General features: G+C 34.7%; 2 protein-coding genes across 5 annotated transcripts in view; both read left to right on the top strand.

The window, feature by feature from the left end:
* The first annotated feature begins 10,004 nt into the window (after positions 1 to 10,004).
* LOC141724321 (mitochondrial Rho GTPase 1-like) lies at positions 10,005 to 20,744 on the top strand. The gene is made up of 14 exons (XM_074526420.1): positions 10,005 to 10,343; positions 10,701 to 10,833; positions 10,980 to 11,129; positions 11,514 to 11,690; positions 11,809 to 12,060; positions 13,243 to 13,311; positions 13,771 to 13,826; positions 14,306 to 14,387; positions 15,685 to 15,896; positions 16,069 to 16,138; positions 17,599 to 17,708; positions 18,853 to 19,003; positions 19,360 to 19,546; positions 20,435 to 20,744. The coding sequence occupies exons 1-14, from the start codon at positions 10,135 to 10,137 to the stop codon at positions 20,503 to 20,505; spliced, it is 1,929 nt and encodes a 642-aa protein (XP_074382521.1). The 5' UTR covers positions 10,005 to 10,134; the 3' UTR covers positions 20,506 to 20,744.
* Positions 20,745 to 21,997: 1,253 nt separating this feature from the next.
* LOC141724320 (uncharacterized) overlaps positions 21,998 to 26,920 on the top strand; it is a 31,316-nt gene continuing 26,393 nt past the window's right edge. For 3 of the 4 annotated variants that reach the window (XM_074526417.1, XM_074526419.1, XM_074526418.1), the window contains exons 1-2: positions 21,998 to 22,492; positions 23,133 to 24,040. In XM_074526417.1, the coding sequence (XP_074382518.1) occupies positions 22,452 to 22,492; positions 23,133 to 23,844 (753 nt within the window). In that variant the 5' untranslated portion in view covers positions 21,998 to 22,451 and the 3' untranslated portion in view covers positions 23,845 to 24,040. The remainder of the gene's footprint in view (positions 22,493 to 23,132; positions 24,041 to 26,920) is intronic. The other variant, XR_012576592.1, reaches the window with a different exon arrangement.

The raw sequence follows: 26,920 nt of genomic DNA, 5'->3' as shown, positions 1-26,920 counted from the left end.
TAATAATCCCAATAAAATCAAGTTCTTGAGGTCACAACATCAACCTTCGCATCTAACTAACTAATCATCAAGAAATCACAAAATAACCATCAAAACCAGGTTTACATCCCAGATCCTTAATTTTCTTGAAACTTAAAACTTAAACAAAGTTTGGATGAAGGTTTATAACTTTCTTGGTAGCTTGGGAGGTGATCTTATTGATGGATGATTCTTGGTGAGGCTTTGGTGTGCTTAAGAAACCTGGATCCTTACATGAAAATCTTGAAATTAAGAAAAGTCACTATTTGACACTATTCATCATCACTTTCATCATTTTATATAACCATCAAAACCTCAAGGAAATGCTATGAAAGATTTATCTTACCTTAATTTGATGTTGAGGAATCTTAGGAATTATTGGTAGCATTTATCCATGGCTAGAAGTTGAGATTTGAATTTGGATTTCTCTTTTTAACTATTTAGGACGAATGAAGCTTTATGGGGAAGAATGAGAGAATTTTTTCTTGCTTAATTGGTTTCTTCTTGAATAAGTATTAGATTATTTGATGTATATAATCTAGTTATGCATATCTTTGATCATGTCTTATAGCTTGGTCATTTTTTAAAGCCTAAATCACTATCCAAGTACTACAACCTACATGATTGCTTACTATTCACTCCAACCAGGTTACTATGCTTCTTAGTTGGTTACTATTTGATTACTAATACTTGGTTGCATTCTTACTAATTAGTTTTCATGGCTTTCATGGGAAGTTTAATGGGCTTGATACGTTTATTTATTCACTTACGTATTTTCTTGGTCGCTTATTCATTTTCGTGATAAATCTTCATAAGCGGTTCGCGGGGTAAATCTTTTTCTTATAGGTCCTTTATTCTTTGAGACCTTGTACTTGGGTTTTTAATTTATAGAATTCTAGATTTGTGATTGTAACGTGATTCTCGTAATCCTTGATGGTTCGTAAGATAAAGTCGTTTTACAAAGTTTATTTTCTTCGAAAATTAATGGCTTTTACATACACTCATTTGGTACGTATAATCACAATATCGACTTGGAAACTAAATTTTCCATGCAAAACATAGTGTGGGCTAAAAAAAATCCCCGTTTGTCAGGGTTATAATTCATCGAATGTTTTATAAAGTCCCAAAATTTTGGGTTATTACACTACTCACTTCCTTAGTAGCTTCCACCATGCTTGTGTAGATATGAAACATCTTTATGCTCATTTTCTCAACAGTTTCTTTATATTGAGTGACATTTAAATCAATTATAGTTAGAATATGTACATCTGATTTGGATGCAGATGATTCTCCTTGCTCTAGAGCCATGAGAGCATAGTTCCCATATTCTTCACAGTCATCCTCTTCATCTATATCATCCCGACTTTTTCCTTCTGCAATGTAAGCTTTTCCATGTTGCTTTTTCAAGAGTGCTTCATACTTTGCTTCCAATTCCAAATAAGCTTTATCTTTCTTCATTTTCTTTGGCTTTCTACACTTAGTGGCAAAGTGGCTTAGTTCATCACAGTTATAACACTTTATCTTTGATCCGTCAACCGACCCTGACTTGTAGCCATTTTTTCCAGCTGAATTGAACTGAGTTTTTACTTTCCAATTACTGTTGTTGGATGTCTGGACCTTACTCTTGAAGTGCTTTGGCTTCTTGACCCTAATGTTAAAGAATTTCCTCGTAAGATAAGCCATTGACTGATCCATCTCATCCAGTTCATCAAGGGTGTAAAATTCATCCTCCTCCAGTTCTAGTATGACTTGCTTATGCGGTTCCCTTTTATTCTGCTCAACAACATGAATAACTGGAGTCTGAGCTTCTAGTTCATCTTCAGACATTTTATTGTCATTGGCTACCAAAACACTTGATCCATCAATAACATGCCCTTGACTATCTTTTAATGACTTCCTTTATAGCATTTCCAGCTCATAGGTCTTCAAAATACCATACAAGACCTCCCATGTTATTCTGCTTAAATATTTTCCCTCTCTGATTGTAGATATCTTTTGTTCCAGATGATCAGGAAGGGTAAGCAAGAATTTAAGGTTGACATCTTCAGCTTCATAATACTTGTCATGAAGCTGCAAAACTTATTGAACTTCTCAAAAACTTCAGTTATGCTTTCCTTTGGTTTAGCCATAAACCCTCATACTGTGAAATTAAGATCCTTCTTTGATTTGATCTAACCTCTTCTGTTCCCTCACACAGTATTTCATTTTTCTCCCAGATATGTTTATCTGACTCACAGTTAATAATGTTATTGTACATTACATTATCAAGAGACTCAATCAATATGAGTTGTAAGACACTATCCAGTGAATATTTTCCTTTTCAGGCTCTGTGTAGGTTGAGGGATCTTTAGGTGCAAAATGTGCAGGTATGGCCATGTCTCCATTTGATTCAGGAACACTTTCCATAGGAATGAAGGGTCCATGCCTGGGAATCTCAATGTATATTGGATTGGCCAGCGTTATGAACAACAACACTTTCTTCTTCTATAATGTGTAGTTTGTCTTATCGAATACAAGTTTCTTGATACTGCTTATTTTCTGAGCACTCATTCTAAGCACTCATTCTAATAAGATCTTTATCTATTTTCTTTCAGACTTAGCTCTGATACCACTTGTTGGATATTGAGTGCAATGAAATATAACACAAAGGAGGGGGTGAATGTGTTTCTTTTAATTTTGATTAACTTTGAAAGTATTTGGCTTAAATTGAACAAAGCAAATATGAATTTGTAGAGATAAATTGTTTGACAGTAAACACACAAAACAAGATATCAAAAACTCACTTGATTGTATTAATCAAATTTGTTTTGCTACAAATCTGTGTTTTTAGAAATAAGAATTCAACTACCAATCTTAAGAGAGAACACAAGATTTTTCTAAATCTATTTTTTAATTAATTCTAAACTAAGACCCCGTGCATGCTTTATAGACCAACAACACGGGATTACAAAACTTGCACTAAAACGTACTAACACAGTTTTTAAAGCTATCTTGTCTATCCTTTTTCAGTGTTAGCAAATCTATGCAGAATCTTGTAGGTCTGTGACCATCCTTTGTCCAGTGAATCTTGGCCCTTGATCTTGTATTCTTCAAGCTGCTTTTGTAATCTTTCCAATTCAGTGAATGAATTGTTTGTTGTCTGATAATCTTGAATCTTGATCTTGTTTGTATTCTGAATTATGAGATAGCTTGTCGAGATCTATTTTATTCTGTAGAGATGTCACATATCGATAAGTATAATGACTTATCGACATCTTGAGTTCTCTATATTTGTATTTGACTTGTCGAGGTCTCCAATTTCTATATGTAGAATGACTTGTCAACTTCTCCAGTTCTCTACATGGGCTTTTGACTTGTCGACATCTTGAGTTCTCTTCATGAAGATTTTTGACTTGTCGATATCTCTAGATCTTTACATGAAGAAATGACTTGTCGATATCTCCAGCTCTTTATATTTATATTTTGACTTGTCGATATTTGAGATCTTTACATGCATGTTGACTTGCTGATATCTCTTGGGACTTCTCTACAAGTTATTATGGACTTCTCGATATCCCTTGATCTGTCACTATCGATATCTGGCTTAGAACATTTTTCCTAGAACAACTTTATTCAAATCCAAGCTTCTATACTTCTCTCCGAGGCATGATCAGGATTTGATCTTCTTCCAGAGTTTATTCCTTAGCTTTAATGTTGTTCATAGAAAAATCCTCCAGTCAAATCTACTTAACATTTTTACAGACTCGAAAAATACAATTACAGAATACAAATATAGATTATCATAAAATTTATCCTTAGGGTTGTCAATATGACTTAGGATTGTTATATACAGACATGTCTTGCACAACAGAATCCTACAAGTTAGAGATTATGGAAGGAGAAAAAGTAGCAAGGACTTGGCATGCACAGAAATTGAAGACTTACTACTAATAGTTCCCTTATTGAGGGGGTGCTAAGTTATTAAAACTATTAAGTAATAATTAGGTTTAGCGAAACAATGAGCTTTGGCTCCTTAGGATTTATATTTCAGTTCATATTTCTATTATGTGTGGGTTGAACCCATTTTATCAAGGCTATTGGTTTATAAATTCATTTCTTTTCCAATTTCCTTATGATTTTCTCATCTTAAGTATAACAAATAAAATGTGTATCAAGCATAGAATGTGCAAAGATAAGTACAAGGAAAAACAAGGAAATAAATGCAAGTAAAAAGCTCAAAATATGCAAAATAAAGTAGCAACATAAATAAACCCCGAATGGTGATAAGTTCATATGTAACAAGAAAATATAAAAGATTAAGCCATGAATGGCTAAATTAAGCTCTAATATGTGACGCCCTCCAAACCCGGGTCAGAAGTTTGGGGTTCACAACACACAATATAAACATGTATATGAAATAATAATTGTAATGACCCTATACTACTCAACCACGGATCACAACAGGTTAAAATATAAAACAAGCCACAACCTTGATTTACATTACATCGTATCAAATCCCAAATGATAATAGAACGTTCTTACAAACTTGCAACACTCAAAAATAAAGTAAAAAGCTCCTGCTAGCTCACTCCAACTCAACCTGGAATCCTAGCTCGCACACTGATGTGGGGATCCTCGCTACCAACAATTTCCTTCGTAATTGGAAAATAACATAAATAGATTCCCAATAGTGAGCTAACTAGCTCAGAAAGTCACAATAATAATAACCGAGGTTAAGAAATGAACAAAATGAAATGATTCAGACGAATCAATTTCTTGTTAAACAATTATTAGAATTGGATATTCACTTAATTTTTTTTTAAAAAAATAAGGTTAGGCTGCTGATTAGTCACACACTAACCCCAAGCAAGGCACACAACTTTGCTCTATATACTGGATCTAAGGCACACATTAGCCTAATACGACCATGAATTTAGTCCGACCACAGATCTGGTCCACTTTTAGAAAATCATCAAATTCTGTAATAATTCAATATGATAAACAATGTAATTCAATAAAACAAGATCATAATCAACATTGATAAGACATTTGTCTCAAAGCATAATGCAATTTAGGAGTATCATAATGGTATATCAAGGTAAGAATCAAGTAGTAGATGAATAATGGTGTAATGGTTAAACAAGGTTTGGTTCTACGATGTTACAAGGTATTGTAGAAAGTATGAGTTATTGTATGTTCAAGTAATTATGTTTCAATGTTTAGTATATAGTGTGGATGTATTGGTGGAGTAATATCGTATTTATGTGGTTTAGTATCCGGGGATTCAATAATCAATGGTTCACAGTGAATAAGGCTTACGGTTCAAGTATCAAATGATCTGGTCAGGGTTTAGGGCTAAGCAATTCAAACTACTTGCAATATACAACAAGAACTACTTGAAATACTTACAATATATCCCAAGAAGGTTCAAAAATACTTGCCTTATCTCAACTGATTTCCAACTTCGCTTGCACTCGTCTATCTATTCTATTTTACTGACCACTTGTTTTCCTTTTTTACGCCTCGCTTCCTCAGCTAGACATCACAAGTATCTATCAATACTCAATCTCATACTATTATAATCGTCACAGAGACGTTACAAGCTTCTATCTACCTTTCGTTTCACCCAAATCCGACGTACGGATTGAAAGCTATGACTAAAACAATCAAACAGTGATCACATAGGCATTTAACACATCATTCAGGTAGCACATAGCATATAGCATACAAGGTATCCGATAAAAATAATTTTCAACGAAGTTTCGGGGTTAAAATGATTTTTCTGGCATTTAATACGAATTTTTGAACATTTTTCGGGATTAAAATGGGTAAAAGAAACATTTTATAAATAAATAACAAGGTCCAAATACCCGAAATTGGTTTTAAAATCATTTATAAATAATTATCGAGCATTAAACATAATTTAGAAAAATATTTTAAAGCTCGAAACTATTTTTCAGAATTTATTTTTAAATTAAAAGGATATTTAAATCCAATTAAACAATCAATGAAAATTAATTAATTAATAAATAAATTAATCAATTAATCAATTAATATTTAAATTAATTGACCAATTAAATTATTAATTATTAATTAAAATTAATTAATTAAATAATTCAGATTTATTTCTGAATTTATAAATAACTAATAAGTATTTTTGGAATTAAAAATAAAGATTTTTTAATTTTTTAAATAATAAAAATTAATTTGTGAAATTAAAATAAATGAATAAAACAATTTTTAAAAGATTTTAAAACTGCAATCCTAAATTTGCAAGTTTTAGAAACTAGAGGGTAAGTTTTGTATCTTTTTAAAACTCTAGGGGCGAAATGGTAATTTTACCACCTCCACCCCCTCCCGTCGGCCGGTCACCATTAACGGCGACACCAAGCTTTCCGGTCGCCTGCAACCTGCCCAGAACAACCTCAAATTAACATAAATTATTCCCTAGCTTCCCAAAAACACAACCTTGGAAACAAATCATGCAAACAATCTATAAACAAGCCGGAAAACCGGCTCGAAGTTTTCCGGCGACACCACTGCCGTTTTCTGGCGAGGTCAAACCCGGAATCCTTTGGCCTTCAAACCAACACCAATCGATTTCTTTTTACACGATCTATTTACTAGTATAAATCAATTTCACTAATAACACTTAGATCAAAACCCCCTAATTTTCAATTAAGAACATTCAAACTGCCCGCAAGGGTTGGCTCAATTGGTTAAAGAGGGGATAACTATTATTTTGATCACAGGTTCGAATTCCACGAGAGGAGAATTTATGATTATGCCTTCTGAGGCAGAGTCTATCGCTTAAATGCGGTTGACCTCGGTTCACGTGGTTTGCAGGTTATTGCGGGAGCCCGTGGGGTTTATCTAGTGCGCACCCGAAAGGTAGCGGCTGCGGATTCCCTACGATAAATTAACATTCAAACTATATAAACCCTAATTTTATGAATCAGATAATCAAATACTGATTCTCTATGGTATGAAGCTCAAAACCAGTCACATAATATACCAAATTGACCAGAATTCAATGATCTACAACATGCAATCATTAAAACACGTAAACAACTTCAAAATCAAAAAGTATTAATTTAATCATATTAAATTTAAATTTAATTAAAAATATAAAAAATTACTTGATGATTCTGCAGTGATATGGATTGAAGAAATTGAATCTACTTGTCGAGAGCTTCGTTTTGGTTACTCGTACACCAAGATCGGACTTCGATGACGCCCTCAAATCCTCGTTTGATTATGAAAAACGCGATGAATATTACTGGTTTCTCTGGATAATTATCTAATTCTACTTCTTAATTGTGTTTATCTGTACAGAATAAAGTATTGTAAGAGTTATTTATATTTACGGAATATTGGTACCCTGTTGGATCATATCAAATATAAAAATAGAATACTTAATAGCTACGTATTAATAAAACTGATCCAATTCGATACTGGTCTTAGGATAAACATCAAAACCGGGCTTTTAAATACAGTTTTGGGGTTGAGAGCTTTTGGTTACATGTACTACGAGAAGATAATATAGTAGTTTAATCAAAATATCTCGTATATCGAAAATATATAGTCTATCGATTTCCCGGAATAATTAAATAATATCGTAAAATTTGTACCGGGAATCTTACAGGTAAAACCGTATTCTGGATCGTAAAAGTCAAAACACACAAAATATTCGGAATAATCAAATTAGGCTACAAATAAGTTTTCCCATAATTTCCGGGTAGTAAAAAACGTTGAAGTTGGACGATTTTTGAATAATCAAAATAATTAATAATTAAATTGAAAAATAATTTATTAAATCTATAAATCATTTATAAAATTATATAATGACACATAAATTGATAGAAAAATATCAAAATAATCTATACCTCATTTTAGATATATAAAAATTAAAATTCACAAATTTTATCACATATAAACATCAACACAGATACCAATTAACACATAATTCACCAAAAAATATATAATATTCACATAATATTCATTTATTGACAAAATTAATTACACGATATATCTCAAATATTACGTAATCGTCCCTAGCGGACTCTTCCTTATCATTCTTCCTCCTCATTACGCTCTTCCTCTTGAGCAATAGCTAAATTTTTTGCATCTTTGGTTGGGGAGGTTGTAGGAGAGGAAGTGTTGAGATCAAGGAAGCGATCCTCCTGCATAGGGGAATCAAAAAGAGCATCAAAATTGTCATCAGCTTCTGGCTGCTCATGACTGATAAAATCCTTAGCCTCGATCAACCCAAGATGTTTTTCCATTATCGCCTTCACCGTAGCATCCCATCCTTGCGTAAATTGGATGGGATAGAGGTCCTCATCAAGTATCTCCATCAAGTCCTTGAACTTCTTAGAGTCCATATAATCATCAATGAGGACATGGGCTTTGGACAGTTCCTCGCCCTTGCTCTTCAGCTTATTTTCGAGGACCTCGACTCGGTCATTCCATTTGTTACGCTCCTTCTTGAAGTCATCCGATTTAGCTTTCCAGGATTTGGCCTGGTGGAGTACCGCCTGAAAGTAGGCGTTGCTCTGCACAAGGAAAAAAACAACTCATAATCCGATCAGAGTTCTAGTCGAATTTCGGCCAGATTGTATCCTGTTCGAAGTTGACCAAAAATCCTCGTCAAAAAAGAAATATCTCCTGGTCGAAAATTAATTCGACCAGGATAAAAAAAAGTGATGGATAATCCGACTATAGCTCTAGTCGAATTTCGACCAGGACGCATCCTAATCGAAATTCGACCATAAATGATAGAAAGATTTTAAAAATCCCAGAAATTAAAGAAAATTATTGGAAAACTGCGGAAAATCAGGAAATTAAAGAGTAATTCTTGAAAATTCACCCCGGGACCCCGGCTCGCTGACCGGGCAACAAAACCCCCGAAATTCCAGTATTAAGGGCATTAACCGATTCAAGGAATATTCTAGTAGAGGAAGTATGTAAGAAAAACGAGTATGGAAAATTTTCAGAAAATAGTTTGAAGCATCGAGAATGACAAATCGTTGTGAACGTGTAGGTCGCTACACAATTTACGTTAAAACTGATACACTACAAGGGCATAAAGTAACATAACTTCTACGAAATCTAACACGGTTTCCTAGAAGTTGGGGGACAAATGATAGGGAATGAAATAAACCCTAACTGCGTAATTAATATCGCATTAGTTAGACCTAATTCGGACGGCAAGTAAAGCACGTTTAATGAGGCTCGGAACTCTAAATATTAATTATTTTTGTAATTAATATATATGGGTAAAAATAGCTATTAAATAACATCCAATTGATAATATAATTTCTTGAAGTTTGGCCTCCAAAAAACCTCAAGGGATATTAAATCAATTTTTTGCATTCTAGGACTCCAAAGACCATTCTAAGTCTGAGACTTCCCCACAAAGTCTTCTAATCCTAATCTATAACTCAAGGCTTTCCACGCCTATAGAAGGGACTCACCTAACACATCAGAATTACGTTTTTGACTTGATACTTAGCACAGAACAGGGTACGTAGACATTTTTCTGTTACTTCGAAAGTAGCTGCTTTAGCTTCTTGTGAAAATATGTTGAGTCATGAAACACGAGAACAATCAAATAGGGTCTTGAGTTCACGAACCTCATCATTAAATACGCCCTAATTTTTAACCACACAACTTGGATTTGGTTAATATAACGGTTACATGGCTATGGATATTTTCAATTTTCAATATTTATAATATTTAAAATAAAAATAATAATATAATAAATATTTAAAACAATCGTGTATTGCCCGAGTTATAGGATAATACACATATAATTATGTTTAAATAATTATTTATGATATACTCAATTGTTAATTTTAATATTATTCTACTTAAATCATTTAAAACTAAATTAATATTTTAGCAATTTTTTAATAATGGCGTGTCTTATATCATATATCATATATATATATACAAAATGAAAAATTAAATAGTGGTATTTGAGTAAAATTATTTTTAGTAAATTGTGCGTCTGTATACACATTTGAGAAGCAAGGCTTTATACTAGGGTTTTTGGTACTGTAAACTAAACATTTCAATTAATTTCAATCCAATCCAATCCAATCCAATCCAATCCCTAGGGTTTGTAAGCTTCAGATGGCAGGAGGTGCTTCTGATAAGGCAGGCTCTAAAGGCGTTCGTATTGTCGTCGCCGGCGACAAAGGCACCGGAAAATCCAGCCTGATTGTCACTGCCGTTGCCGATACTTTTCCCGCCAATGTCCCTCCGGTGTTGCCGCCCACCAATTTACCCGTCGATATCTATCCTGAGAAAGTTCCTGTTACTATCATCGATACTGCTTCCAGGTCTCTCTCTCTCTCTCACTCTTGTTTGTTTGTACTTGAATTATAACTAATTAATTGCTGTGTGTGTTTATTTACTGTTGATATTAGCTAATTGCACACATCTTTTGAGCTAATGTTTTGTGCTTTGATATGTAATTGCACGATTTATCGAGGAACTAATAAAAAGTGCTTCGTGCTCCTGCTGACTGAAGTTATGTTCTTTTGCTATGTTTTTCGTGATTATTGGAACTTTTAACAAAAAAGAAACACAATTTAGTGATTTACGCACTCATGTGTGTGATTGTGAATGCTTTTGTTGTCCTATGTCTTCTTGAATTTTTCAGATTTTCTAACTCTGCTGCAATTGCTCATTCTCAGTGCAGAGACTAGAGGCAAACTCGCGGAAGACCTGAAGAAAGCTGATGCCGTGGTTTTAACTTATGCTTGTGATAACCCTTCTACTCTTGATCGGATTAGTACTTTCTGGCTTCCTGAATTACGACGGTTAGAGGTTTGTACAAAACTTTGTTTGTCATGTTGGATGTGTTTTTACGAATCTCTAGATAAGAGTATTCTGAGAAGCAGTTCGAGAAATTAGTTGTGGTATTATGTTATTCTGTAAAATCTTTAGATAATGGAGGATCCACATGTGTGCAGGTAAGGGTGCCAGTGATAGTGGTGGGTTGTAAGCTGGATTTACGGGATGAACAACATTCAGTTAGTCTAGAGCAGGTGATGTCCCCCATTATGCAGCAGTTTCGGGAGATTGAGACTTGCATTGAATGCTCCGCACTGAACCATATTCAGGTACGCCTATCGCCTCTCTCTTTTATCCCCTCTGGTTGCACCATTTACGGCATTGCCAAACTACTATAGAATTGATGTATTCTTGCTGCTTATAATGTTAATGTTTTTATGAAAGCTGGAGTGCATCTATGTACAATTAAGTTAATCTGTACTTGCAAGTTAATTTTGAATTATAATTGCATTTCCCAAATTAGGTTCATTTATTTCTTTAGTAATATTAATTGTATTTTTGACCATATTTCACTTATAAATGTTAATTTATGTTTTTGATGTCTTTACTTTGGACCCTGTTTTCGTGGTGTGACTTCCAATCTTTTTAAGTAGTCTTTTATTGTTTATTAAGGATTGTAATATTGAACTACAACCTTGGTTTTCTTTTTGCAGATTCCTGAGGTTTTCTACTATTCCCAAAAAGCAGTGCTTCATCCCACGGCTCCACTATTTGATCAGGAAGCACAAACGTTGAAACCCCGATGCATTAGGGCTTTGAAAAGGATATTTATTATATGTGACCAAGACAAAGATGGTGCTCTTAGTGATGCAGAGCTGAATGATTTTCAGGTCTATATTCTTTTGTCATGTGCTGTATTGAAAGCCTTTATCAGTATTTTGTAACTTTGTTTTATATCCTGTATTGTTAGCAAGATTTTTTAAATTGATTAATGATGAATGGTAACAGGTCAAGTGTTTTAATGCTCCTTTGCAACCTTCTGAAATAGTCGGTGTCAAGAGGGTCGTGCAAGAAAAATTGCCAGAAGGCGTCAATGACCGTGGTCTTACTTTGACAGGCTTTCTCTTTCTCCATGCACTATTCATAGAGAAGGGCCGATTAGAGACAACATGGACTGTCCTAAGGAAATTTGGTTACAACAATGACATCAGACTTGATGCAGATCAACTTCCACCTCCCATAAGAAAGACTCCTGATCAGGTAATTTTCTCTTAAACAATGTTTACCAAGTGTTGTATTCTTATTTTTGTTGTGTTAATTTTGTAGTTGATGAGAGTATGGTAGATCATAGTTATAATTTTTGACCCCTCTAAATCTCTGTCTAGGTTCGCATCTCTCTCTCTCTCTCTCTTGATATAGACACTATAACACGAACTGATTCAAAAGTTTTCTTCATGTGTTGTAGTTCTCTTTTGATTACGTTCGCACATCTGTCACTTAAAATTTTTGGAATCAGAGCTGTACTTAAGCTCGCCAAATTCAAACACTGTTGATCGCTATCTTAGTCCATGTTTTAGTGGGACAACGTTCTTTAAACTAAGTCAAATATCGATAAGAGCTGTGGAAGTATAACTGCAGGCACAGATTAAGGCATTAAGCTGATTTTTTCTTTCTTTTGTGCAATTGGAAATTGCCGAACTACTTTAAATGTTGCACCGAATAAGTGACAGGGAATGGAGATCTGTCCTGCATCTATAAAAAATAAATAAAAGTCTGTATATTGATTCCTCTTTTTCATCTTTCTGATGTCCGGTGACTTGCTATGATCATGCCGTTGTACTTTGCTTACCAACAAACTTTGATCTTATCTTATTATCATCTAGTTTGTAAACATCGAAATCAAATCAACTTTTTGTTTACCTTTTTCTTTAAAAATTAAGTTTTATGCTCCATCCGTCCATGTTGATTCATTTATTTAATAAAAAATTTGGCCAAGTTATATGCTAGTTACCCCAGGATTTCTGCCAGTGGTTATGAATAATATGTTTTTAAAAGTTAGTTGCCTGGTAAGAAGTTTAATTTTAATAAAATCTGGTCCAGGACCTGAAAAACGAATGAAAACATCTACAATTATAGGACTAATGCAGTTACCTGTCTGGTACAAGTTGAAGACAGAACCGGCATATGGAACTGAATAATATGTCTGCTAGTCACCTGAAAGTCCTCAGCATGCTTCCATTCAATGTTCAATTCGTCCTAGCAATCTAAGTTTGCAGTAATGAGTCTGTGGTACTTTAACTTTTAATCTAGTAACAATTTGGATCTGTTTATTTTGCAGTCAACGCTCTTATTACGAGTTGTCTTTTTTCCTTTTATGCCAATTCCATCTGGCTACCTGGTGTGATTTCTATATAGTGTTTAATAAAATTTGTCTCTCTCTAGACTGTGGAGCTTACAAGTGAAGCCATTGAGTTCCTTAAAGAGACCTTCTCGACATTTGACACAGATGGTGTAAGTTTGTTTTTCTATCTCCATTTTCAGCACTTAAAATTATTCCATACCTATCTCTATAAATCTCCTTTAGTGAATAAACTGCTAGATCTTAAGATTTGTATAAACTATAAAATCTATCTTTATATATGCAACAAGAGTATATCCGTGTTAAAATAGTAATGATAAACCTGTTCACTATGTTGATGTTGGAATGAGTATGAATCGTAAGTAGGTACATAATCTTGCACTAATTAATTGAAAGTGCTTCACATTAGATGTGGGTTCTCATAAGTAGTAAGTTCCAACAAAATTGAAATTCAATTGGCCGCACTCAAATTTTCATTTTCGAATACTGAAAGTTCTAATATAGTAGGATGGTTTATTTATTTTATATTTGCCTATCCTTTTGCTTTTAGCTATCCTTTTGCTTTTAGCTATCCTTTTGTCAACATTGTTTCACTTGTTCTGATTTATTAGGATGGGTCGCTTCGAACGGGTGAGCTTGAGGATATTTTTTCTACTGCCCCTGAAAGGTGATTTAGTTTCTAGTTTTACATACATTTTAGTACTAGTGATGAAACAAAAAGGTTGTATTTATGTTTGCAAAATTTCTATTCTCTGGGATATTTATTTATCTCTTCAATCATTCTGGTCGTTTTACTAGTTTTTAATTTGTATTGCGCCTACAAATTTGGAAGCTTAAAAGTATCATTTGATGTACTCAAATCTTCAAGTTACGTGTGAAAATCAATGTTCCAAATGTAAATTTTTGTGTCTGTCTTTGGGTGAGGTGTTAGTAGTTGCTTATGTAGGTATTTTATAGTATGCATCATGTTACTAACATTACTCAAGATTAACGTTTATTACTGTAAATGTTATACATATATTTAGTCTAACAGCCTAAGTGTGGTGGTCCAAGCAGCTCATAATAATTATGTACTTTTGTTGCGCTCATCATGTACTTTAAAATGCATACTCACGGAGTTTCCTCGCTGACCTCTTTGACATGCAGTCCTTGGAGTGAAGTTCCATATGAAGATGCTGCAGAGAGGACAGCTTTGGGAGGGCTTTCACTTGACGGATTTCTATCTGTGGTGTGATGGCATTTAACATATTTTTTTGTTGATTCTACTCCAGTAATGTTTATCTCTTTTTTTTCAAGAGTTATTTGCAAAATGCATCCATGTGGTTTGACCCAAATGCATTTTTTACCTGTACTTTATATAACTGCACTTTGCATCCCCTTACTATTTTCGGCGTGAAAAATTGCACCCTTTCCGTTAATTTTGTTAAAATTTTCAGGGGTATTTTAGGAAATTAAAATATTAAATTATTTTTAGATCTTTATTTAAGGTTTTTGACCCCCTAAACGATACATTCTGAAAAAATTTAAAGAACGTAAGTCGTAAAGAATGAAAAGATCTTCTCGAAATAAAAAGGTTCAAAATTGAAATATTAATTTTACAATTCTTTTTGATAAATTCATTAAGTACAGATTTTATTTAATTTTAGCTTCGTAAAATTTTTGATAATTTTGAATGTTATTGTTTGGAAAAAAAATCGTTCTCTACAACTTTCGTTCTTTAAATTTTTTCGGAAAGTATCATTTAGAGGGTCAAAAAGCTTAAGTAATGATCTGATTATAATTAAATATTTTAATTTCCTAAAATAACCATGATAATTTTAACAAATTTAACGAAAAGGGTGCAATTTGTCGCGCCGAAAATAGTAAGGGTATGCAAAGTGCAGTTATATAAAGTATAGGTAAAAAAATGCATTTGGGCCAAACCACAAGGATGCATTTTGCAAATAACTCTTTTTTCAATACTATATTTGTGATGCATGTTATAAGTCTTGCTAGTCATTTCCGGCGTTGTGCATAATATCTGCATTTTTGAACATCTAATCCTTACGGAATATGTTATATATTGTACTGTTTCAAAAGTTTGAATTTTTGTGTTGTTATTTAAAGTACATTTTTTTGTGGCAGTTCCCTTGCTATATCTCAGCAATATCACCTTACCTGAGAAAATTAATTGTTTATGTTTAATCTGTTATATATATGTATCTATCTGACTCAGATAATTTTGTAATGATTAAGATCGTCAGTTGTGTTGAAAGATTATAATGGTACATTTCTCTTGCTGCAAGTTAATTAAAGTGAACTCAGCTGCAACTTGCAAGTTAATTAAAGTGAACTCAGCTGCAAGTTAATTTAAGTGAACTCATTTTCCATCAGTTTGGCTACTTCCCTTCTTTTCATTTTATTTCATCATAAATGTTGTCAATTTGTGTGTGAATGCACAAATATATATTGGCAAGTTGCTGCACGCCAACTTATAGTGTGTGTGTTTCGAAACCTTGTTGATGCGCTTTGTATTTGGTGTGTAGTGGGCTCTTATGACCGTTCGAGACCCTATTTACAGTGTTGAGAACCTAATATATATTGGCTATGCTGGCGATCCTTCTTCTGCCATCCGTGTCACTAGAAGAAGACGCATAGATCGCAAAAAGAAACAAACTGACAGGAGTGTTTTCCAGTGCTTTGTTTTTGGTCCTAAAGAGGCTGGAAAGTCTGCATTATTGAATTCTCTTATTGGAAGGTAACTTCTTGAATACCTGTACATTCCTGCAAATCCTGTTGACCATATCTTTTGCAACATGAAATGTTTCAATTGCAACTAGATTGAAATTTGAATGTGATATCTGAGAGTATATTGACTGTGTCAAGGTTACTTAAATTTGATGACACCGGTTTCCTGATCAAAATTGCAGGCCGTTCTCTGATGGTTATATTCTAACGACAGAGGAACATTATGCAGCTAACATGATAGATCAACCTGGGGTATGTTATGCTACCTTTTTGTTAAAAGAAGAAAGGAAGACAGTTCAAACTTTGTGAAAGCTGTTAAACAAAAAGCAGTAGTTTATGCATGCTTCTCGCGGCGTGATTTTAGTTTCAAATTTGTTGCCTTGTCCATATGAAGTTACATGTCACCGGTCACTAGTTAAGCGCGGATAGAGTAAAATTTGAACTTTAATATATATAAAATTTATTGAATATGATACAGATAAAAGCAGGGGAGGACACAGGATAATATGTCAAAGGGGGGGGGGGATTTTTTAATTACCCTACATAAAAATTAAATTAATGAACTCATACTTAATTATGATAATATTTTATATTTTGTTAACAATAAAAATCATTTACGCAACTACTGTCTCGTTCCCCTTCATTTTTAACAAGTCAAACTAATCAATTTTATTTGTTTAACCAACTTTTGTATAAAAACTCTATAAAGTGAAGATATTATTTCGAACTTTATTCTGTCTGCTTCTTATCTTCTCTTCTCTCACATAACTGACTGATATATCATCTATAAATGCTGGTTATATATATATATATATTGTATATACACGGTTACCATTTTCCCCAATTTTTACCTCTTATCCTCTACACCAGCCTTTGCCTTGAAACCCTATCCAAGTTCTTCTAGTTTTCTGTGACCATCCTTCCATTCCCAGTTAACTGGGGTTGGCTAAAATGGCTTTTCCATTGTATATGTTATCTTGATTCTCATTGGAGAACACTAAGTACTTATGATCCGAGAAAAGAGGGAGGGGTGGGGGGGGGGAGGCCATGTCTGGTCTCACTGTATGCCCACCCTGAGAAAATGACTTCCAAAAAGAAGAGAATGCGAATGAGTGATACGTACTGAAATGAAGAGAATGGGGAGGGGAGATGTGTACTTTTAGATGTAGATGTATTGAAATGAGATGTTAAAAGAGTAGTTAGTAGTTACTTCCCAAATCTGGGGTAGCGAACCAGCTTTAGTGAATTTTTTTCTTGTATATTTATTTTTCTGAGGCATTGTTATTCGGGTCGTACTTTGACATTGTTCTGAGTTAATCATTTACTGCCGTATGACAAAATTTGAGATTTCACTAATGATTACTCAATTTATTTGATCTTAAAATTTTAGTTTTTCCTTTCAGCATGGTGTTGCAGAGGTTGCATACTGATTACATTGTGATATATATAACATAATAACAATATCCTTTCTTACTTTATTTTCTTGAAAGAACCTGATGTTCATAAAAGTCCCAATATAACAAATTCTCGGCTGATTTGGTCAACTAAACCCTGTTGAGCTGCACTCAGGACTCAACAAAAAACCCTTAATTAACCACTCTATCCCACACGTAATGTGTGTTATGTTGATGCAATGTTTTTTGAATGATATGTATGTATGCTAGAATGCTTACAAAAGAATGTCCGTTTGAATGATATTTTCTTGGCAACAGGGAAAGAAAACCCTTATTATGCGAGAAATTCCTGAAGAAGTTGTCGGACAACTACTTTCTAAGAAAGATGCCCTGGCAGCTTGTGATATAGCTGTTTTTGTTTATGACAGGTACATATTCCCTTCAATTCATGTTATCATGAGTATAAATGAAAAATTAAGATCTTTGGCCCAATTTCCCTACTCGGGGCCACTGTATGTGTAATGCATCGTGTACATTCCTTCCCGATTCAGGGCGCTGATTTATAATTCAATTTGCTTTGAATTAGATGACCCAACTGATACTTAAAAACTATAAATTACTTGATTCTGGGGCAAAAGTCTTGACCTAAGCCCATGTCAGATATTCAAATTAATATGGAAGAACAATTTGCTGGCAAATTAATTATTGAACATCCAATCTTATATAGCTGTTTTTTGTGCAGTATTTAGAAAGAACATTGTGGAACATAGTATAGGAAAATGAATTATTGGTCACAATATTACATTGTAATTGATCCCTGATAAATTACATGCGAGTCTTGAGAGAAGGGGAAACAATTTTGAGAAGTAGGTGCTATGGTAGAAATTATAATTACAGTGAGAAACAGGTCATTTACAGGTGTCACAATTTTAAAAGAATCTGTTTAGTTTTTCTATTACTTTCTCAAGAAATTAAGCTGTTCAAAGTGAGATCTGTTGAGGCGCCTGCATAAAAAAATTAAGCTTGGTACCTGGTCCCACTTTAGCACGTTTAGAACACTATCTTGCAGCATTCTTTGGCAGCAGCCTATATATATGCAGCAATTAAAATACAAGTGTTGAGTGCAGTCCTAATCATGTTGTAGTAAAAAATGAAATAATAACATACACATGTGACCTAAAACCCATTGGGAGGTAACACCTATCCGTGTAAGAGAATGAAAAAATCTACACGTTTAGAGACTCCAAGAAAATGTATATCAAGCATCACATGGTTTAGAACTTACTGCAGTAGGAAACATACTTCACTGGGAAATTAGAAAAAAATTTGCAACTCTTATGAGTGAGTGCGGAAGCAGCCAGCTTACATTGCGATAATTTTATTAGAGTTAATTAAATCTCATTAGTACCTACAAACCCTTCCTTCAACCTTTTTTTTGTTAGAACTCATTGTATGTATCAGTCAAATTTTAATAACATTGGGTTATGTCAGACCTTCTATGCTTCACATCTTGCCTACGTAGAATCATATTTCGTTATTATGGAAACTAATTTGTTTGGACTTCTTTTTTAGTTCTGATGAGCACTCATGGAAGAGGACAACTGAATTGCTACTGAAAGTAGCGAGTCATGGAGAAGCCACTGGTTATGAGGTGCCATGCCTGATTGTTGCCGCTAAAGATGATCTGGATCCACATATGGAAGCACTTCAAGATTCAACTAGGGTAACTTTTATTGATCTCTGTTGTTTTGCTTACTTGCGAGAATGCAGTAAATTATTTTACACCAGAGTTCCTGTCTAAAACCATCTGGCATGAAAATGTTGCCCAAGGGGAAAAATATCAGATAGAACATAGAATTGGGAATATGAACAGTTTAATAGTGAAGTATATGCCGGATTTAAAGATACTAATAGCAAAATCTTTCTTTCTATAGCAAAATTTTTAGTTACGACTTATGAACATAAAAATTAGAGTAGGGCAGGACTAGATGAAAGATAATGTGAGCTATTTTGTTAATTCCAAGTTGCTGGTTGGATTTGACCATCTAGTTGAAATAGCTTGTTATCTTGGCTTTGTAGGTCAGTCAGAATATGGGGATCGATGCACCTATACCAATCAGTACAAAGTTGGGTGATTTTAATAATGTTTTTAGAAAAATCACTGCCGCTGCAGAGCACCCTCATCTGAGCATTCCTGAAACTGACGCTGGCAAGAGCCGCAAGCAGTACCATCGACTTCTTAATCGCTCTCTCGTTTTTGTATCAGGTATAATTTACTGACTAGTGGTTGAGTATCTCCTGTCATCTATTATCTGCTGGCTATTAATCTTTCCTAGTCAGACGTGTAAGCTCACTTGCACTAAATTGTTATATGTCCTTGTGTTGAGAACAGTGACAGGGGAGTCTAACATTTCCCTTTAATATTTTAATCATTATAGTCATGTTGCTTGACTGGTCGCGACTAGTCGATTGTCGGTGAGGGGTCGGCTTGCAAAATGTTGACTAGTCGGTCCCTTGGTGCAAAATTTAAAATGAAAAGAATGGATTTTTCAAATTTCTACTCAACAACATGCGACACGCTGATATCAGTTTTTCTTCTCGCGTTCATTAACTTCAAATTGCTTTTATTCTCCTATTGAATTTAAGCTGTTGTGCGTGTGTGTGTGTGTGTTTATGTATGTGTGTATATTGGTTGCATCTTAGGATTGAGGAAGTATTAAGTAGGATTATATTTTTAGCAATGTGTAAATGGGAGGGAAATAAATAGATGTTCTTATTTAACATATCTATTTTGTAACTAATATACATTTAAGTATGTTGGATTTTTTGTTCTGAGAAATCACAAATATAAGATTTGTATAATTATATAATTGTTATTCATTATTAATTTAGCGACTAGTCAGCGAGACTAGACTCATCGACGTGACAACCAAGATTTTAATTTCTGAAAACCATTATTAGTTGAAATAACTAATTTTAGTCCCCTAGGAGAAGTGTGGAATAAATACTCTGGTTGATGCTTCAAAAAGCAGCATGTTTATTTTTGGTTTTCTTGATAAGTCCAAGTATCTTGCTACTACTTGTTGCTTATTTTGCATTGTATACATTCACATCCTTCTTCCAAAATTTTGATAGTTGTATTGTCCATCTACAGTTGGAGCTGCAGTTACCCTTGTTGGGCTGGCTGCTTACCGTGCATATGCTGCAAGAAAGAGCTCAAGTTAAGAAGCCATAATTTATCCCTACAACTTGCCAAAACAAATTTGATGTAGTACGGGGCTTATCTCCAGGGTTATCGTGTCTTCTCGTACTCTTTCCTTTGTCAAGTAAAAACCATAGATGTATTGGTTTTTTCTCTTTCATTTAGTGTATGCATCTAATGGCCCAATACAGTCTTTGTAATATTTATAGCTAATTTACCCTGCACAGTTAATGATATGCTTTGAGCAGAAGGGTTATCCCAATCCCATCTTAGTTATGTTTCCTATTTCTTACAGACGTAGGTTTAAATGATGATACTTCGCTAGCATAAGTAGCTATACGATTCAGTTTGGGTGGGGGGGGGGGGTGGTGGTGTCTGGTACATTTGGATTAGATTGTGGGATGGGGTTATCTGGTATGTGGACATGGGGCTCAGAAGAGCCCAATTTGTTAATGCAGTAGATGGGTGGAAGTAGAGCTGGCCAGACGTGCGGTCCGGACCGAATTTTTAACGGGCCGGTTTACTTACAACTTAACCCGTGAACGACTCGTGTTTAATTAAACGGTAAGTGCCGTGCCGAGCCGGTTATTAATCCCTTGCTCCCGAGTTTTAAAAAGGGTGGAAAGGAAGTGAAGGGTAAGTAAATAGTTTCACTTTCATTCCTAATCGTGCTCCCAAGTTTTTAAAATGAATGAAAGCAAGTGACCATAAATGTAAATTTTAGATACTTTACCTCCAAAACTTTCATCCCATTTTTGGGATGAAACTACTTTACCTCCCGATCACTTACTTCCTTCCCTAATACAAACTCGGGAGCAAGGCCTAAAAGTTTCAACCCGCGTACGGCCCGCGAACCGCGCGGGCCGGTTAATTCGTTTTTTCTGTTGTTTATTCGTCTGCAACTTTGGCGAGCGGTTCCGGTACGGTTCCGGTTTCCTAAATTGTAGCTCGTATGGATACGCGAATAGTGCCGAATATCGAACCGGACTGTAACGAGGCGAGTTAGGCGAATATTAGGTGAGCCGAATTACGTTCGTGCCATGCCGAGCCAAACTGCTCGTTTGGCCGGCTCTAGGTGGAAGTGGAACAACCTGCATGTGCTGCATCTTGCATGCTTAAAAAGCAAACTCAAGTGATATAAATATAAAAAAATGAGCAAGTCAAACGAGGATACAAATACTCAAGTGATATAAATATAAAAAAATGAGCAAGTCAAACGAGGGTAAAAATCTTGACGAGTAGCAAGTCGATAATTGACACGTTAATTGTACCAGTGAGCGTTTTGTGGATTTATTGATTTACATCTGTTGTGCAAGACATACATGTATGTAACAAGATTAAGTCATTGGTAATCATAAGATTAATTTTTATTGATAATCATAAGATTAAGTTGTATGATAACCTATATTTTTAAGAGTAATCAAGTCAAAACTAGTCAATTGTGATAGTCAACTGTGACACTATTATAAATAGCTCTCTCAGCACATTGTAATAGTTAGTTCTAAAATTCTGAAAACAATTATGATGTGAATATTACATACATTTTGTATCTATAAATTTTCTGTTACATCTTCATCTTGCTCAAGATTTAATCTAGCTTTAATGGAGTTTATGATAATTGATAATCTTTAGATGGTATCAGAGCTTCTTCCGCGTATATCATCAATCTCTATTGCGATAATTTGCGATTGAAATAATTCTAATTAAAACCGATATATTTTCATTGCAATCTCTCTCGATCTCTCTCATAATTTCCTCGATCTCTCTCGCAATCTCTTTGCAATTCGCAATTTCTTTGTCATTACTTTGCAATCATCATTCATATTCTCTTCTATCAATTACTTTGCAATTTCTGGTTACGACTAGATCTACGTATACGATTAATGGACTCATTTCCGTGCTTCCTGTAGACTCTTCTATTGAAATCTGGACAGTTTAATGGTTTCAACTCAACAACAAACGTATTCTAATGCGGTCTCAAGTGATCAACGAACAAGTGCTACTGGTCAAGTAAGCACATCTCTTTCAACAAATCCTGATGACATCAATATTAATACAGATCCATTATTTCTCCATAACAACGATCAACCTTGTATGGTCTTAATATCTAAAAAGCTTATTGGATCTGATAATTTTGCTAGTTGGAAACGTTATATGCAAATTGCACTTTCCGTTAAGAATAAACTTGTGATTTTGACTGGTGATTTTTTTGCTTTTTACGGTTGATTCTCCATTATTTCCACACTGGAAAAGAGTAAATGATATGGTCATAACATGGATCCTTAATATTGTATCAGATGATATTAGCAATAACATGAACTATATGGATAATGCTATAGATGTTTGGAATGAACTTAATGATAGAATTTCAGTCGTTAGTGGTCACAAATTTTATGAGACACAAAAGGAACTGCTCAAGTTAGAGAAATGGAATGAATCAATTGAGTTTTATTTTTACGAACTTAAGGGGTTATGGGATGAATTGCGAGCATTAGAACCAGTTGTTAAGTGTACATGTGGTGTTACAAAGGAATGGGAAGATCAACTTGAAAAGAAGAGATTAATTCAATTTCTTATGGGCCTGCACAATAGCTACACTGCAGCAAGGGGAAACTTACTGATGATAAATCCCTGGCCATCTGTTAACCAGGCATACATGCTCCTTATACAAGAAGAAAGGCAGCGTCAAGTTCACAGGGCAGCGTCAAGTTCACAGTGCACCATCTCCAATTGCTATGATGGTTAATTTGCCCAAACATTCTTTCCAAAACCAAAATAAACCATCTGGTTTTGCTTCTTTGGAATGCAACTATTGTCATGGTAAGAACCATACAAAAGACAAATGTTTCAAGTTGGTAGGATACCCATCAGATCATCCTTATCACCCAAACAAAAAAGGAAAGAAACGTCCATTTACTAACAAGAATGCTGCCACTTCTCATAATGTTGGTTCTCATTCTAGTTCTCCAGTCACACATCCATCCAAAGCTGATCATGCTATGCAAATCACTGCTGCCTCCAGTGCTTCTGAAAGTCATGGTACTACTTCAAAATCTTCAAATTGGACTGCACAAATGGCTGCTTTACAACAACAAATGAATACATTGATGCATCATCTTTCTGCAAAGGGATCTTCATCACCTACTGCATCACCATCCTTTTCTTATGGCCATAATGTGGCATGTACCACATTCTCTTTATCTTCAATTTCAACATTATCTCCTCATGTATGGATTTTGGATACTGGAGCCACAAATCACATGTGTTGTGATGTTACTGCAGTGCATGATGTCAAAGCTTTTCCAGAATCCATTTCTGCTAATTTTCCTAATGGAGAGGCTTCCATTGTGACACATTCTTGAAGCATGTTGGCACTATTGTCCATGAAGTTTTTTAGTGCTTACATTCAAATTCAATATGCTTTCTATTGGGAAATTAACTTTACAGACTAATTCTCTCATTCACTTCACTGTGAGTGCATTATGCAGGTCCCATCCCAGAGTCCTCAGATTCTTGGTAAATTGGAAGGAGGGTTATATCAACTTTACGATAAATCAGGTATTTCTTCTACTCTTCCTTCCGTTGCTTCTAATATCACTATAACTACTGTTCCTTCAATCTCTTTGTTATGACATCAAAGGTTAGGGCATGTGCCAATTAGGGTTATGTCAAAGATACCCTTATTGTCATCTCTTTTTCCTAATTATGCATCTTCTCATTTACCTTGTGATACTTGTCCCTTATCTAAACAATGTCGATTACCCTTTCCCATTAGTCATTCTTCTTCTCAACATTCTTTTGATTTGCTCCATTGTGATATTTTTGGGACCTTATAGGACTCCAACTTGTAACGATTGTCGATATTTTCTCACCATTTTAGATGACCATTCTAGAGGTTTGTGGACTATTTTACTACCTACTAAGCAACACACAAGTCAAGCCTTACAGGACTTTTATCTATATGTTCAAAATCAGTTACATTGTTGCATTAAGTGCATTCGAACTGATAATGGCAGAGAATTTATCAACATATAATCATCTTCCTTCTTTTCTAAGTTTGGTATTTTACATCAAACCACTTGTCCTTACACTCCACAACAAAACGGTAGGGTTAAAAGAAGACACCAAAATCTTCTTGAGATGACTAGAGCACTATTGTTTCAAAGCAAACTTCCAACAAGTTTTTGGGGTGATTGTTTGATTACCTCAAGTTACTTGATTAATCGTTTGCCTAGTTCCAAGTTAAGCTTTGAAACTCCTTATGCCAAGTTGTTTGAACAACTACCTGATTATGACAGTCTCAAGGCTTTTGGGATCCTTGCTTATATGTCCCTGCATTCAAATGATAAATTATCTGCTCGAGCTCTTAAAACTATTTTCATTGGCTATCCTCCTAGTCAAATGGGTTACAAATTATATGATCCCCTTACTTCTACAATCCATGTGTCCAGATATGTGATTTTTGATGAAACACAATTCCCTTTTCTTCAGTTCTCTCCATCTTCTCCACCTTTTACTCCTCCTAATTCACCTTTTTGTGATGATTATGATTCTCTTGTTCATTAAATTCATGCTTATTTATAGCATAATATTACTTCACATCATGAAAACACTTCACCTCCCTCTACTTTTGATTATTTCCTCCCTGATCCCAGTAATGTCAATCTCGACACAATTCCAGATTCACAAAATAGTGAATCTTCTCCAAGTGACCAACCTTCTGTATCTGAAATTCAACAACCTCGATCTAGATTTTCATTTAGGACAAAAATTCATCCATTATGGTTCAAAGATTATGTAGTCTCTACAAATTGCATATATGCACTTTCAGTCTTACAAGACTGTCCAACTGATCCTGTCAAATATGCTTTCAATCTTTATTCTAGTATGCCTAGTACCATTTTCTCTTGTGCTGTTAATCAGCACTCTGTGGTCAAAGAACCCTATAGCTATAACCAAGCTGTTAACGACCCGTATTGGGTAGATGCCATGACAAAAGAGTTAATTGCTTTAGAATAAAACAATACATGGTCCATTGTTCCTTTACCAACACACAAAAAGGTTGTTGGTTGTCGTTGGGTATACAAAGTAAGATACCTAGAAAATGGTGATATAGATAAATTTAAAGCGTGTTTGGTGGCAAAAGGCTACACACAAACTGCAGGAGAAGATTACCATATTACTTTTGCCCCCGTAGCAAAAATGGTCACTGTTAGAACCATTTTATTCATTGCTTCTGCAAAATCTTGGCCAGTCCATCAGTTAGATATAAATAACGCTTTTTTACATGGCGATTTACCCGAAGAAGTTTATATGGAACTTCCACAAGGTCATCCACAATATAATTCTGCTGTCAAACTTGTTTGTCGACTTCATAAAAGTATCTACGGATTAAAACAGGCATCCAGATTATGGTTTGAGAAGCTTTGTGCTACTCTGCTTTCTTTTGGTTTTAAACGGACCACTGTAGACTACTCCTTGTTCACTTATCATCACCAAGATACGTTCATTATAGCTTTGGTTTATGTAGACGATATTCTTCTCACTGGTACCAACTCTGATCTTATCACTGAAGTTAAGATTTATCTAGACAAATCTTTCACTATTAAAGATCTAGGTTTGGTGAAATACTATCTTGGTTTAGAAGTCAGTCGATCAGCTTCTGGCATTTTTCTTCACCAACATAAGTTCATTCACGACTTACTTGTTGATGTCGGTCTAGAACATAGTAAACCTCTTTCATTGCCTGTTGACATCTCTGTCAAGTTGCCCTTAGATAAAGGTCTCCTGTTAGATGAACCATTAGTTTACAGAAAATATGTTGGCAAATTATTATATCTCACTGTTTCAAGGCCAGATATTTCTTACATCGTTCATCATTTAAGTCAATTCTTACAAACACCCAAAGTACCACATCTAATTGATGTTCAACGAGTACTTCGTTATCTCAAGGGAACTCCTTCTCAAGGAATTCTTTTCCCAGCTTCTTATGACTTGCAGCTTCGGGCCTTTTATGACAGCAATTGGGGTAATTGTCTAGACACTAAACGTAGTCGTAGTGTCAGTGGTTTTTGTTTGCTTCTGGGTACATCTTTAGTAAACTGGCATTCTAAGAAAAAAGGTTGTTTCTAAGTCCACAGTCGAGTCTGAATTACGTGCTTTGGCTGATACGACATGTGATCTTTCCTGGATGCATTTACTTATTCGAGAATTACTTATTCCACAACAATTGCCAACTGTGGTTTATATAAATAGAAAAGCTGCTCTTGATATAGCAGCTGATGCTGTTGATGAGGATCAAGGAATGAATATGTTAATTTGGATTTGGTTATGCGTACTTGTGGTGATGTTCAATTGGAGAGGATGCAAACATTGGTTATGAAGCTTACTTGGACAACAAGGAATAAAGGAGCGATGCATGAAGTTGGACAAGTAGCT

Source organism: Apium graveolens, chromosome 5 (genome assembly GCF_009905375.1).
Source record: "Apium graveolens cultivar Ventura chromosome 5, ASM990537v1, whole genome shotgun sequence".
Taxonomy (NCBI): Eukaryota; Viridiplantae; Streptophyta; class Magnoliopsida; order Apiales; family Apiaceae; genus Apium; species Apium graveolens.
The sequence above is the reverse complement of the archived record's forward strand: the minus strand, read 5'-3'. Positions and strand labels throughout refer to the sequence as shown.